Below are 14,623 nucleotides of genomic sequence, written 5' to 3' on the forward strand. Positions count from 1 at the left end.
CTCCAATCCCACCAGGGCCTGTAACGCCGCCCAGGGTGTGTGCCGGGCACCAGGGGCGCGCCTCCGAGACCCCAAGTGGGGAAGGCCAGGGCTTGCCTGGGTGGGGGGAAGGAGGGAGCTGGGGCTGCTGCAGCATGCAGGCAGGGAGTGGTTGTTGTTACTTGTGTTAGGGTAGGGCCTACAGGCCAGGGCCTTCTTGTGCTCCTTTAGTCTGTAAAACTGCACATCTTTCATGAAAATGAGCAAACCCAAAAACATGGGGGATGCTACATGCCTGAAATCAGATTCACTTGACTAAAACCAACTCTCCAAAGATATAATTAGCAATTAGCAATTATTGTCACTATGAAGAATTTGCATATAATTGCTGGCTGAGGCAGAGATCTTCACTGAGAACAGGTCCCGCACAGAGTCTACATCACCCTTGAGGGCATCCTCTTCAAGGAGAAATTCATGGTTGTCCTTGAACCTAGCACCATCAACATGATGATTGACTCTATCGGAATCAACAGTCTGGGGATGCTGAAGGACTTACTGCTGTGTGAGAGGCACTTTTTTTCCATTGGCTACCAGTGAGTACCCCACACACTCCTCGCTCTGGGAATGAGGAGAGGGGTAGGTCAAATAGATGGGGGAGAGAGAACTTCACAGGGAGACCTGCTGGATTCAGATTGAGCAGACTGTGCCTTGGAGCAGATCTGTATGATGGCTCCAGGGGGGTAACAAGCTTGTAGGGTCTTCCCCATTGGATCTGATCTGTGTAGCACCTGCTCTAAGGACATTTTCACCCTGGATCTCATCAGGGATGGAGGGGAGGGCGCAGTGCTTGGAGGTGGGGGGAGAATGGGAAGGGATCTAATCTCAGTTGGAAACAAGGAGGAGCCACCAGGAGAGCAAGGGGGAAGATGCTAAGGAGGTAAATGCGGTTCAAACTCAGCATATCATTAACAAATTGAATCAATGTGACAGAGAATGGGAAGAGAATAATTTTTTTAATTGCTGGTATACCAAAGCCAGGAGTCTGTGTATTAAACAAAAATAATTGGAAATTCCCATTGATGAGAAGAAATTTGATATAATTGGCATTGCTGAAACTTGGTGGGATGATTTTCATGATTAGAATGTTAAAATCATTGGTAATAAACTGTTCAGGAAGGATAGAGAAGGTAAAGAGGTGGAGGGTACCCTACATTAAAGACACCATTAACTGTTTTAGAGTTATTGATAACTCAGGACTTCTGGATCTTGAATGCATATACATTACTGTGTTAACTAATGAAGCCCAAGAGAGGGTACTGTTGGCGGGGCGTTTGTTACAGACCACCAAACCAAACCATAGAAAAAGATGAGTTCCACCTTAAGCATCTGTCTATAATGTGTGGGAAGAAAAATTGTGTTGTTAGGGGGTAACTTCATTTTGGGAGATATGTGCTGGAGGACTCATGCAGCTAGTAGTAGTAAAACATCACTAGAGGTTTTAAAAAGTATAGATGATTTTCTAACACAATTATATTGTGGAACTCCTTGTGATGGATAAAGATGAATTAATCACTGGACTGAAAATTGATGATTGCCGAGGGACCAATGTTCATGACCTTATTATATTCAAAATGGGCAAGCAGAAAAAAAGTCCCAACCAGTAATATATATCTATATATATACACACTTGATGCTTCAAAAGGGATAATTTCCCAAAGCTGAGTAACAGGAAAATTATGCGTGAAATTGATTGGTAGAAAAAATTTAGACTGAAAAATGTGAATGAAAATTGGGAGTTCTTTAAGAAGGGTTTATTAGATGGTTGAAAAGACAAAATTCCACTTTGGCTAAAAGTCCATCCTGGTTCAGCACTGAAGTGAAGGCAGTAATATATAATACATTGAAAAAAGGAGAAACAGATACCAATCAATATAAATTAGAAATTATGAAGTGTAGAAAATTGACAAGGGAAGGTAAATGTATCAGGGAAAAATATATGACTGGCGAGGTAAAAATAATAAGGAGCTTTTAAAGTAGATTAGGAACAGAATTAATCCTAGCAATAGCATAGGCCCATTATTAGATGGAGATGGTAAAACTGTTAATAATGATATAGAAAAGGCAGAAAAATGTTCAATAAATATTTCTGTTCTGTATTTGGAAAGAAGCCTGATGGTTCATTAATATCACATGAGGCTGAAACAGTCCATTCCAGTCCATTAGTAACTAAGGAGGATGTTAAACAACATCTACAAGGGATGATGATTTTTCAGTCAGCAGGCCTGGCTAATTTGTATCCAAGAGTCCTAGAAGAGTCTCTGGCCTGCTGATGTTAATTTTTAATGCAGTACTGGAGAAATTCTGGAAGAGTGCTAATGTTGTGCTAGTATTCAAAAAGGGCAAGTGGGATGACTTGGGTCTGATTAGCTTAACATAAGTTCTAGGCCAAATAATATAAAAGTTAATATGGGATTCAACTGATAAAGCATTAAAGATAAAAATGTAACTAAGACCCGTCAACATAGTTTTATGAAGAATAGGTTTTGTCAATCAAATTTGATTTAATTCTTTGATGAGATCTCGTTTGATAAAGGTAAATACATACAAGTAATATACTTAAGATTTTTTGTAAGGTTTCTGACTAAGTACTGCATGATATTCAGATTAAAAAAATAACACTGTACAGTATCAGTAAAGAATCCTGGGGCCGGTTTTGTTCAACATCTTCATTAATGATCTGGAAGATGGGGTAGATTGCACCCTCAGCAAGTTTGCAGATGACACTAAGCTGGGGGGAGTGATAGATACCCTGGAAGGTAGGGATAGGATACAGAAGGACCTAAACAAACTGGAGGATTGGGCCAAAAGAAATCTAATGAGGTTCAACAAAGGAAAGTGCAGAGTCCTCCACTTAGGAAGGAAGAATCCCATGCACAGCTATAGACTGGGGACCGACGAGCTAGGCAACAGTTCTGCAGAAAAGGACCTGGGAGTAACAGTGGATAAAAAGCTGGATACGAGTCAGCAGTGTGCCCTGGTTGTCAAGAAGGCTAATAGCATATTGGGCTGCATTAGGAGGAGCATTGCCAGCAGATCGCGGGAAGTGATTATTCCCCTCTATTAGGCATTGGTAAGGCCGCATTTAGAGTATTGTGTCCAGTTTTGGGCCCCCCACTACAAAAAGGATGTGGACAAGTTGGAGAGAGTACAGCGGAGGGCAACAAAAATGATTAGGGGGCTGGAGCACAGGACTTTTGAGGAGAGGCTAAGGAAACTGGGCTTGTTTAGTCTGCAAAAGAGAAGAATGAGGGGGGATTTGATAGCAGCCTTTAACTACCTGGAAGGGGGTTCCAGGGAGGATGGGGCTAGGCTGTTCTTGGTGGTGGCAGATGACAGAACAAGGAGCAACGGTCTCAAGTTGCAGGGCGGGAGGTCTAGGTTGGACATTAGGAAAAAGTTTTTCACTAGGAGGGTGGTGAAGCACTGGAATGGGTTACCTAGGGAGGTGGTGGAATCTCCATCTTTAGAGGTTTTTAAGCTGAGGCTTGACAAAACCCTGGCTGGGATGATATAGCTGAGGTTAGTCCTGCTTTGAGCAAGGGATTGGACTAGATGACCTCCTGAGGTCCCTTCCAACTCTATGATTCTATGAACATGTTAAAAGGATTAAGAACTGGCTAAGTGACAGGTCCTTTTCTGGAAGATATGCTTTAACCAAACACAAGACATTGGGCTCAATGCAGGGGTAACTGGGGGAGATTTTCTGACCTGTATTATACAGATTAGCTTTATACTCTATGAATCTATTCTTATAATTAACAATGGGTATAATATGTAAAATTATGTAAAAGCTCATTACTCTAATTTAGAAAGAGGTATAGATGAGATGTAATTGTAACGTGGGCCCTGATCCTGCCAACACTCATGCTCATAAGTAACTTTACACAAGTGATTAGTCCCAGTGAGTTTAATGGAACTACTCTTGTGTAAGTTACTTAATATGTGCATAAATGTTTGCAGGATTAGGGCCATAATTATTACACCATTTGATGTCACTATAGCCCTTTCCATTCTGTGATGTTTTTTAGCCACAAAGGTCACTGAAATGTAGCCACCTCTGAAGGCAGGGCTGCAGCTGGTAAACTGCACTCCACGGCAGTGTGGGGAGATGTATATTTGGTCAGTGACATCAGGGCAAACTCCTTCTCTTAACAGGGAAGAGACATATCCTCCTAAATATGGCCTAATGCTGTCAATGACCAAACTGGGCATGGGAAAAGGTGGTAGTATAGGTGACTATGCCAGATTTTAATTTGCCACTGGTACCATTTTAAAAATAGGAGGTGAAAGCCATCCAACCGTTCTCTGCGCCCCCTCCACCGCCCCGCAGTTCAAGTACTGATTGTAAATGAACTTGAAAGATCTGAGCCTGCTTCAGTGCACTAAGACTCGGAAAACAAAATCAGAATGATGGAGAGACTGCTTACACAGGCAAGTTTATAAAGGCAGAAATTGTTTCTGAACTGAAGGTGTGGAAGCAGTTGCTCTCATTAGTGGAAGTCAAGAGCCATATTAGTATCCATCCGTGAAAAAACGAAAGGACGGTACAAAGACAAGAAGTGAATGTGGGAAAAATACAATATTAGCTGAAGTCATAGATTAATAAAAAATTTGGTCTAAGAAGGAGATTTTTCTCAATAGTCTAAAGGCAAAAGACAGCTGAAAAAACAGCTAATGAAAAGGAAGCAAAATAGAATAACTGAGGAAAGTAACAGGAGTATGGTACCATCTGTTTTTCAACCTCTCAGAGAGCACTGGGCGGAACTGTTTGTTTCTTCACGGTTCTGTGGCCAGTTTCACATGTGTGAAGCAGTCCTGGGAATCTGTTGGTTTTCTTATTCCTTTACTTTTTGTTGTCTTGTGTCTCACGTTGTACATTTTGTTCAGAAACATCAGTTATTTTCAGTGTACTCAAACTGATCATGGGATGATAAGAGGCTGCTTTGGTACGTACAAGTGTGTGATTGAATATAATTGTTCATGCTACCTTTAAAACAAATGGAAATGTTCTCATCAATTATATAAAAAAAATCCTAGATTAGTGGAAGATTATTTTTCATTTCTTAGTAATGCATTTGAAAGTAGAGGTTACTAGTGGTTGAGTGTGAAAGCTTTTTTTAAGGTTATCTCCTCTTGGTGGTGATAAAAAGCTATCTTCATATTCACCTACAAGGTTTACTAGTTTGTGCTACAGCTTTTGTAACGTGTTTACATAGTGATTGGATGTACCATGCACGAGATTAAGGAAATGACCTTGGTGTAGCTTTATTGTCAGTGGATTATAAAATTAATTGTAGACAGGAAAGAGCAGGAAAGTGGCATTTGTTCTAAATTTGTGTCTGGATGACTAAGTGGAAACAGAATATTTGACGGGATTTATGGGAATAGCTCAGTCAACACTTGTGTAATTAAGTTAGCAATATTACTTCATGTTGTGAAATTTGTTAGTTCACCAGTTTTAATTAAATATGGGGGAATAGGAAAGAGGCATCTATAATGATGCTTTGTGTTAATAGAGTCTGATCCTGTTCCCATTAAAGTAAATGGCCAACTCCCATTGATTTCAGTAGGACCAGCATCAGGCCCATATAATGGTTTTTTAAGTCTCAAAGTTAGATAAGAACGATTATCTCTATTTTTACAGAAGGGGAAGCTGAGTGGCTAAAGTCATTTGCCTATGTCACTCAGAGCCAGGTCTTCTGACTCCCATTCCTTTGTCCTGTTTACTAGACTACAACTGCCTCTGAACAAGGGTAACAATAACAATAAACCACTCTCCATTTTTTTCCTTATAGGGATTCTCCTGAGCTGACAGGCTGTTTGATGTAGAGGTTCAGCTGTTTTCTGTCAGCTTGAATTCCATCTTGATAAGCTGAATTCTTGTTTGATTATCTTGGTTCGCTGTATTAATTCTCACCCCTCTGTGGGGTTGGGCAAAGAAATTCACAGCATGAACTGATAGTGATATGAACCTTTTTTTGCCTATGCAGTTTCAAAGGCAAGTCAACATTTTATTGTTCTAGTTTAATCTGGAGCTAATTCTGCCATGCTCCAGTATTATATTTAGTGATTTTTTTTTAGGTACTATATTTTTAAAATTTTTTTTGATACCACTAACAGCCTGCTCCTGCATTTCCACTTCTCAGTGGGACTTTTGAGTATGCCAGGAATGCAGGATGGATGCTATAATTCTGACATTCCCAATTTAAAAAAGCTGCACATGGCTCCATCAAATCATATGTGCCTACTTCCTTACACACATACACCTGAAGGAACTGAAGGTTAAGGCAGTTTAAGTGATATTTTCATATTTCATCTGTTCCAGTAAGTAGAGATGAGAGTAATGTAAACAGTGGAGAACTCTGGCAAATAGGTTTCTTTGGCTGGAGAATTGTTTGGATGTTTAGTGAAGCCTGGTGAAAGAGGTCAGAGAATATCCAGTCAGCACAGCTGTCATGGAAATGAGTTCTGGTTGGTAGGGAATGAGTGTTACTCTGGAACATACTAGAATGAAAAACAGCTCAGAAGGAGAAAGTTTCAATGAGCTAGGAATTCCCCTATTTCTCAGTTCTCTTGGAGCAAAAAGTCTCTTCTTATGACTTGAAAGCTCATGTTGAACCCAGCATTGTTCTCTCCCTAATAGAGTAGGGAGATCTGCCAAGTGTGCTAGTTAGAGTTTCATGTAGAAAGGGAAAGCAAATCATCAGAACTGATATCTCCTATGTGGATCTGAGAGGAAAGATTTGCACGTAGAATGTACCTAACTGCATCTCTTCTAAACAACACACCAGCCACATCCAATACATAGGTTAATCCATTGCAGATGGATGTATTTACCTAGCCCTGCCCTAATGTTAATGTATTATCCTTCTGGTTCACACTGAGATTTTAAATGTTAGGGGGGAAATGTCTCTTCCAGGACAGCACTGGGGCATATTGTTACAGTATGTACTATACAACGTGCTTTTTGCTGTTCACCTTTAAGCTGTCCATTGTTGTTAGATATGGGTTTCTCCAATTTTATCCTAGCCTGGACCAAACTTTTAATACAAATGTAGACTGATGGACACCCATCCTCTTCTTCAGAATCTCATGGACCATCTCTTTTCCCAGTACTACTCATATGACATTCCTGTGGCACCAACAGCAGTTGCTTACATGGAAAAATAATATTAGGAAAGTATTGAAAGCATTTCTGGCTGTATTTGAATGGGGGTTAGCAGTTGGAAATGAGGAGAAGTAATTAGCACAATAGTGACCATCAGCTTTCCTTGTGTTCCATAGGCCATCCATCCATCAGTGGTCTACAGACCACAATTTGGGAATCTCCGTGGGAGAGCATAGCACTAGAAATGATTAAAATTAAGGTTGAGAAGGCATTTTTATGATAAACCTCTGTTTCTTGGTTGCATTTGCAGATTTCCCAGATCTGTAACCTAGACCATTTCCCACCAGAATTCCATCCATTTCTGCAAGGTGCTGAGCTAGTTGTAATGTAGCACTTACAGCAGTTAGTTCCTCACACTTCATCTTAAAACATGCACAGGACTCATTAATGCCTGTTTCTAGGGTTATAGCTGGAATGCAGTGGGTTAAGAATTTAGTTAATGTCACTGGACCCACTGCTGCTTTTATCAAAATCAATGGCAGAGCAACCATTGACTTACATAGGGGCTAATTCAGACTTTTTCTGTTCCAAAAGCAACTAACGCTGAGATTCCTGTTGTGGCCCAGATGTTGCCATCCAGGCTGAATGAATGCAGTTGTTTTACATCAGAGGAAGGCTTTGTGTCTTCATCGATCCCATAAGGTTTGTCCATGAAACACAGCTGAGGACAAATCAAAGACTAAAAAGATTTTTCTTATCTAATGTTGAAAATTAAAGACAGAGTCAAAGTCATCGCTGCTGTAACTCCACTGACTTCAGTGACATTATAACAGGGATGAATTTGGCCTATTATGTTTATCCTGATTTTGGGAATGGTCAGTGATATATTGTAGAATGTTGTTCTACAATAATGGGCCCAATCCTGCACTTAGCATCTCACTGGTTGGGGCCCATTTTGTGAGGGTATTCTTCATATTCCAAGAGGTCTTTTCCCCTTACAGCATATGGGGCCATTCTGTTTCTCACAATCCAGGCCTTTGCACCCCAATTTTGCATCTGCTGGAGCAGCCGCAGAGTTGCACCCTCATACCCCAATTGCAAAGTCAGCTTCTCCAGCAGAATGGAACATTTTTAAAGAATATTGTTTCAGCTCATTTTTAATGCTAGAAACTTCTTTAATAAAAACAAAACAAAAAGCTTTCCCTCTGACCTAAAATAGTTGCTGCAACTCATCAGGTTTGTGACAAGCTATGTGAAATGACCTGAAAGCAATCACATGGTGCTGTATCAGAGACAGACAGTGTCTGTTTGAGGGGCTGCTGAGACGAGAATTCCAAAGAGGGTAATGGGAAAGCAGAGCATATGCCCAAACAGAACAGCCCTCCATGGGGTAATGTTCTAAGTACAGCAGGCCTGTTCCAAGTAACCTGAAGAAGAGACAAAAGGGCGAGAAATAGACTGTTATTTTCTACTTTTCACTTTATTTTTGCTGGGATTTTTTAAAAACACATTTTAAAATACTTAATCTTCTCCTGCCAACATAGCTGCTACCGCTCATGGGGGCTGGAGTAGTTAAGCTGATGGGATAGCTCCTTCCTGTCATTTTAAAGCAGCTACATTAGACAGTTTACAGCTGCTGTAAACCCTTTAATGTAGCCAGGCCCTAAGTAAAGCCCATTTGGCTCATTAACACTTGCCTTCACTGTATCCATCCCTATTTCCTTGTTTTTATTTCTCTTGTTTTAATTCTCCTATGAGTTGTTTCTATTTCAGGTGTGAAAATAAATACAGTGGGTCAGATTCAGCCATCATCTACTTTATAATTCTACTTGAAATCAACAGAATCTAACATCAGGGTTATGATGGTGTTGTGGGGATAAGAGGAGTGAGTGGTGAGTTCCAAGTTATTTTATCACCAAATTGTTAACAAGCTATAGTCTAGAGGAACAAGTATTTGTAGGCCAAATCTTAATGATTTTCTCTTTTCATGACATTTCAGGGATATGATCCCCCCACCATACACTATTTTAGTCTCAGGGGGTTCTTACTGTGCCAAAGGGACACCACAATTAAAGACAAGCAAAACACTCACAATTATTAATTATGAATATTTAATTACTAAAAAATTGGGAAGAAAGAAAGGAAAAAAACCAAAATCAAAACACAAGCAAGTAATAAACAGGGATTACTTTAGTTACAATCTCTTTGTCTGTCTGTCTGTCTGTCTGTGGAGTGCTTTCAACAGAGATTATACCTTAAAAGTGGGTCAGTCCCCGGTGAAGTCACGCTTTTCTAGATGAAGTATATTAGTATATATATTAGTATATATATGAAGTCCAAAGTATATTATTTCCCCAACTCAGGAGTGAGTCCTGGCTCAATGTATTATCAAGAATTAAAGCAATGTATAGATGGTCAAGGGAAATTTGATAAGTGGTGGTGAATTCTGTTTGGTTTATAATGGAGACCTAAACCATTTATAAATGGGCAGAGGTAAGTGATCTTCACTAAGTCCTGTGAAAATTAAATAACTCAGTTACTTAAAATAAGCAATGTAAGAGTTAGTTACTCACTGAAATGTCAATATTTCTTATAAACCCACCAACTCCATTTAAGGAGTAGTCTTGAGTCACGTAAATTAATAAATATTAATAAGAATCGTAAATTCAAATTAAATCCTACTGATTTTCATTGTTTACCAAGCTTAGTGTGTGTGTTCTTTCCAGGAGTAAACGGTGAGACAGATTTTGCAGTCTGAATAAATCACCCCCTTGAGCAACATAAGTTACACCAACATAAGTGCTGATGTGGAAGTTATAAAGCTGCATTCCAAAGTCTGTGCATTCAGATTTGTGGGTGATAAGTACAGTTTTGTAGTCCTAGGGGTATCATTCTCCTTGACTCAGTACATGCCTGTCACTGGTTGACAGCAGAATTTCCTAGGAGTTTCTTTAATTAGCTTGAACATTTCATTTAATAAAACAAGCAGCCAAAGCATAAATATGTGAGCTGTGCTATTCTTCAGATGGTTACTCCTGATTTATACCAGCACAAGCAGAAGCAAGGCCCATCAAAGGGAATTGCATGGAGGGCAAGCGAATGCTGAATTTGGCTACTTGGACAAATGCTTAGACACATGGTACCTTTGCTTCAGCCTGTCAAGGGGGCCTTTCATTTATCATCTAACTCACTCTAATATGGATTATACTTTTGAAATGAAAAGCCAAGTTTGACTGTTCCATCTTTTCCCATTAATAAACCAGTAATCAGACACCATCTTTCACTCTTAGGCCTTCTCTGTATTATAAGTTTAGGTAAAGATGTGATTTTTTTGCACCCACGTTGCATGTCCTTTGCATTGATTAAATAACTATGCAAAATATAGGGTAACAGAGAATTAATCCTATTGTGTAACGAATAAATTGTATCTCTACAGTAATTTTCAATAACATTGACTTTTTAGTTTACCCAGCATTATCTGCCCTTAAATGTTGGGTTTTTTTTTAAATCTACATCTACCTGAAATCATTAGTGCAAGATCTCACTATCCTTTTATACTTTGGTAATTAAGAGCAGAATCTCACCCACACTCCTTGTAAACAGAACAACCACATCAGTTTAAAAAATGCACGTCAGTGTAATTGTCTCCATTATTACTAAAATGAAGTAATCTGTGAGGCAACAACCTCTCTTCTAGGCTACTTTCGTTCCTCACAATGTCAGCCTTTAGCCATTTAAATTTCCACCAACTTTTAAAACTGATTTTACATAAATCCTTCTGCAGTTGCATCTGATGTAACTGAAAACTTGCAGTATAATTTAAAGCGGTAAAGAATGAACTATTATCCATCCTCAGATTGATTTATACATCCATTTATCCATTCCATTACTTTAAACTGTGAGCACCTACTAGTTCATTTCCTTAGCTAAATGACTGGTTGACAGGGACATGTTTGAACCATGTTCCCTTAGTTTCTGTTTTACTTTCAAATGTATAGATACCTTCTTCGTAGAAGGGAAGAATTCCTTTCCATTGCATCTGAATGCAATGGAAAGTTTCCAGATATGAAAAGCCAGACCTCTGTGTAGGAGAAGGGCAGAGAAACTGATTTAAAAAAGACATTTGAATTCTGTTCCCTACATAGCTGAAAAGCTGTGAGAACATGTCTGGATAGGAGTTGGAATAGACACTTGGTGGTGGTAATTTAACAATTTTGTAATGTGCATCATGGTAACTATGATGAAAGCGTAATAAAGCAACATGGTGGGTGTGGTAATATCTTTTACTGGATCAGCTGACCCTCTGACCACTACATACAAGTCCACAATTAAAAGATATTACCTCATGTTCCTTGTGTAATGTCCTGGGACCAACATGGCTACAACAACACTGCATACATGAAAGTATAATTACCATTTGGGCTGTATGAAGTTACTCCTGCTAGTTCTCTGGCTGTGAAATGAAAACTGAGGAAGCGGAATCTAGTAGTTAGAGCAAGGAACAGACTCCTTGGTTCTGTTCTTGAGTCTGCCATTGACTTGCCATATAGTCATGAGCAAGTCACTCAGATCTTTCTATGCCCCTGCTCTGCTAATATGGATAATAAGGTTTCCCTGCAGTGCAGGCCCTGTGTACTCTGTGATAACCTGCACCTAAGTTCTGTGGCAAGGTGACTGGATTCTGCGGCTTTTGGTGGAAATTCTGCAGCAGCTTCAGATTAATTTTGAAAATGGAGAATGGAATGAAATTTGAAAATAAATATTATCATCAGTACAGGACAGCCTGTATCATTTATTGTGATGTTAAATTTGGTTGCTTTACACTGCTTCCATATATTTGGTTTTCAGTATAACACAGATGGGTTACCTTTAGATTTTAGACTTAACTACCCGTAAAGATAAATGGGACAGCTCTCAGAGCTATTGTTTCAGGCTGTCTGCAGGCTCAGGAAGATGACACTGCATGTTCATGTTTTCAAGATTTTCTTCACAGCCATGAAGGCTGGAAGGATAATTTTGTTACAGTGAAAGCTGAGTTCTGGAGCATATTTCTGTGTGAAGAGGTGAATTCCATGGCCACAGAATTGTAGAATACATGAGGTTCTGGCAAAAGTAACTCAGAGACATGTCTGGAGAATTAGTTAATGGTTGTAGAGTGTGTGAGGTCCTTTGACAAATGGTGCCTGAGAAATGTAGAGTATTAATATGAGTTTGACTATGCCAAGAAATGTAGGGCCAGGCTATGGGAGCCCCTTCTTCCTTGCTGAAGTCCCCCCACATAGGGGAGAGCCATAATCTAGCTACAGAGTGCTGGGCAGCACAATGATGAGAGGACAGTGATCACTGTCTGACATGCTCTGTGATCCAGAGAAGGTATACCTTTGGCCCCTGGACACTGGCAGTTGCCTACAGAGTTATGCTGGTGGTGAGGCCTTTGAATCTTCCTCTGCACAGATCTACCAGCTACTGCCCCCAACATTTTTCAGGGAGGCGTGGGTGGGAAGGAGGACACCAACTGCTGAGGTTATTTGAACCCTCAGTTCTTTAGCCGGAAGGGAGATTCCTCTACTAACCCCAAGGGTTATGAATTAAAGTGCTCTGCTATAGGTAGGATTGCCAACACTCCCTTATTATAAGGGATACCCCTTATTTTTATATCTCTGTACTACAAGATCGGGAGTTGATGAATGCGAAAAGCAGCAAGAAATACCCTGGTGACTGTAGGTGAGTACTGGTTAGTATTATTATTAATACTAATGATGATGATATCAGGATGGGAGAACGGGGTGCTGAGAAAACAGTTCCTTATTTTTGAAATACAATGTTGACAACACTAGCTATAGATGACACATTGCTATTGCTCCTAACACAGTCCAGACCAGGTCACAGAGTATCCCTCAAATCCTATTAGCAGAGAGGAAAAAGCATGGCCCAATTTGGGGAAGAATAGATAATTTTTCACTTAACATTGCAGAAGTTAACAGTCTGCAGAGTGATACAACAGAGTTCTCACACAGTTTCATTTACAATGTTGGCATAACATCTAAACAGAGATTGTTAATTCCATTCTCAGACTGTACCCTGCAATTAAATTGTAATCAATATTGCACAGAGCTCCAGTGGGGATCAGAATTTTCCCAATGAATCTCATTGTTTTAGAACAATCTTTCCTGTTTTCTTAAACTGCTCTCTAATTCCCAGAAATCCATTGCATTTTGTAACTGTTGTAGTATCTGTTTCACATAGCTAATCTTCTGATTTTACTCAAACCCTTATTTCGTCAGTTCCTTGGACCTTTGCTCAACAGCTTAACCATAGTCATCTGCATTGCTTCATCCCAGTCAGCCATTTGTAGCTTTGCAATTTCTTGCCCACTTCTAGCCCATTCTCATAATATTATATTACTTTTCTGTTATTTCTAGTAAATAAAATTACTGCAGACTCAACTTCCTTCAGTGTCAGTGTTAAACCAGTACTCTAGCTTGATTATGGAGGATTCTGTGCTGTGGGAGATGCTTCCTTTAAAATAAGGTGTAAATTCAAGGTCCTGTTCACATATGGTCATTAAAGAGCTCCTGGCAACTTTTTGTAAGAGAAGGGTTAATAACATCAATGTCCTGATCAGATTCCAGTTCCATTGGCTGCATTCTCACTAGTTAAAATTTCCCAGGTAGTTATTATTGGGATTTCAAGTCTCTTCCTACCTAAATTCACCCACAAATTTCAATTGGACACAGTATTTTTCTTCATTTCCTGTCCTATGTTGTGTAGAGTTGCTATGTTCTTTTAAACAGATATTCCCCAGTGGTGGCTGCATTTCAGCAGCATGTGAAGTGAACTGTACAATCCCTGCCCCTCAGAGGGGGTGTGATACTTAATTCAGTAGGGCCACGTTTTTAAATGTGTCTCACACCATCTTCCAGTTTCACACCTGCAGTTGCTCCCACTTGAGTCAAAGGGAGTTTTGCCATTGTCTCCTACAGGAATACAGTTAGACCAATACTGAGCACTTTTGAAAATCCCAACCCTCGAGGCCTGCACAATTGCTTCCATAATCAAACTAAGGCCAAAAATTGGAGACCACCTTGAAAGTATCTTGTAAAGTGCTTTGAGATCTTCAGTTTGGAAGGCAGTGGAAAATTGCGGAGTGTCCATCTAACACCAGTGCCCTTTTTGTTGCAGGACTGTAGTCCCTTTCCGATATTCTAGCCAGCCTAGTGTTCATCGCACAAGTCACCACTTGTCTATTTCCATGTCTTTTAATTTTTGTAATTTAAATATTAAAATTATTAGTGCTGGTCATAGATGCCAGATAACTCTACAAAGTGAAAACCTTCGTCGAATGGGTGTGTCCCAGGAAATGACAACTTAAGCTTCCCCATGGTGTCCTGTTAATGTAAATACTCCAATCTTGACCTGATGTGCATAACTTTCTAGGGAGGAGGAGATAGAGTATCATCTCGATGCCCCAGTCAG

General features: G+C 39.8%; 1 protein-coding gene across 1 annotated transcript in view; it reads left to right on the forward strand.

The window, feature by feature from the left end:
- Positions 1 to 415: 415 nt before the first annotated feature.
- The window catches only part of GGT5 (gamma-glutamyltransferase 5), a 97,436-nt gene continuing 83,228 nt past the window's right edge, over positions 416 to 14,623 (forward strand). The window contains exon 1 of the mRNA XM_067549999.1: positions 416 to 572. Within this exon, the coding sequence (XP_067406100.1) occupies positions 454 to 572 (119 nt within the window). The 5' untranslated portion in view covers positions 416 to 453. The remainder of the gene's footprint in view (positions 573 to 14,623) is intronic.

Source organism: Emydura macquarii, unplaced genomic scaffold (genome assembly GCF_026122565.2).
Source record: "Emydura macquarii macquarii isolate MOO-44397 ecotype Brisbane River unplaced genomic scaffold, CSIRO-AGI_Emac_v2 contig_1254, whole genome shotgun sequence".
NCBI classification, from domain to species: Eukaryota; Metazoa; Chordata; order Testudines; family Chelidae; genus Emydura; species Emydura macquarii.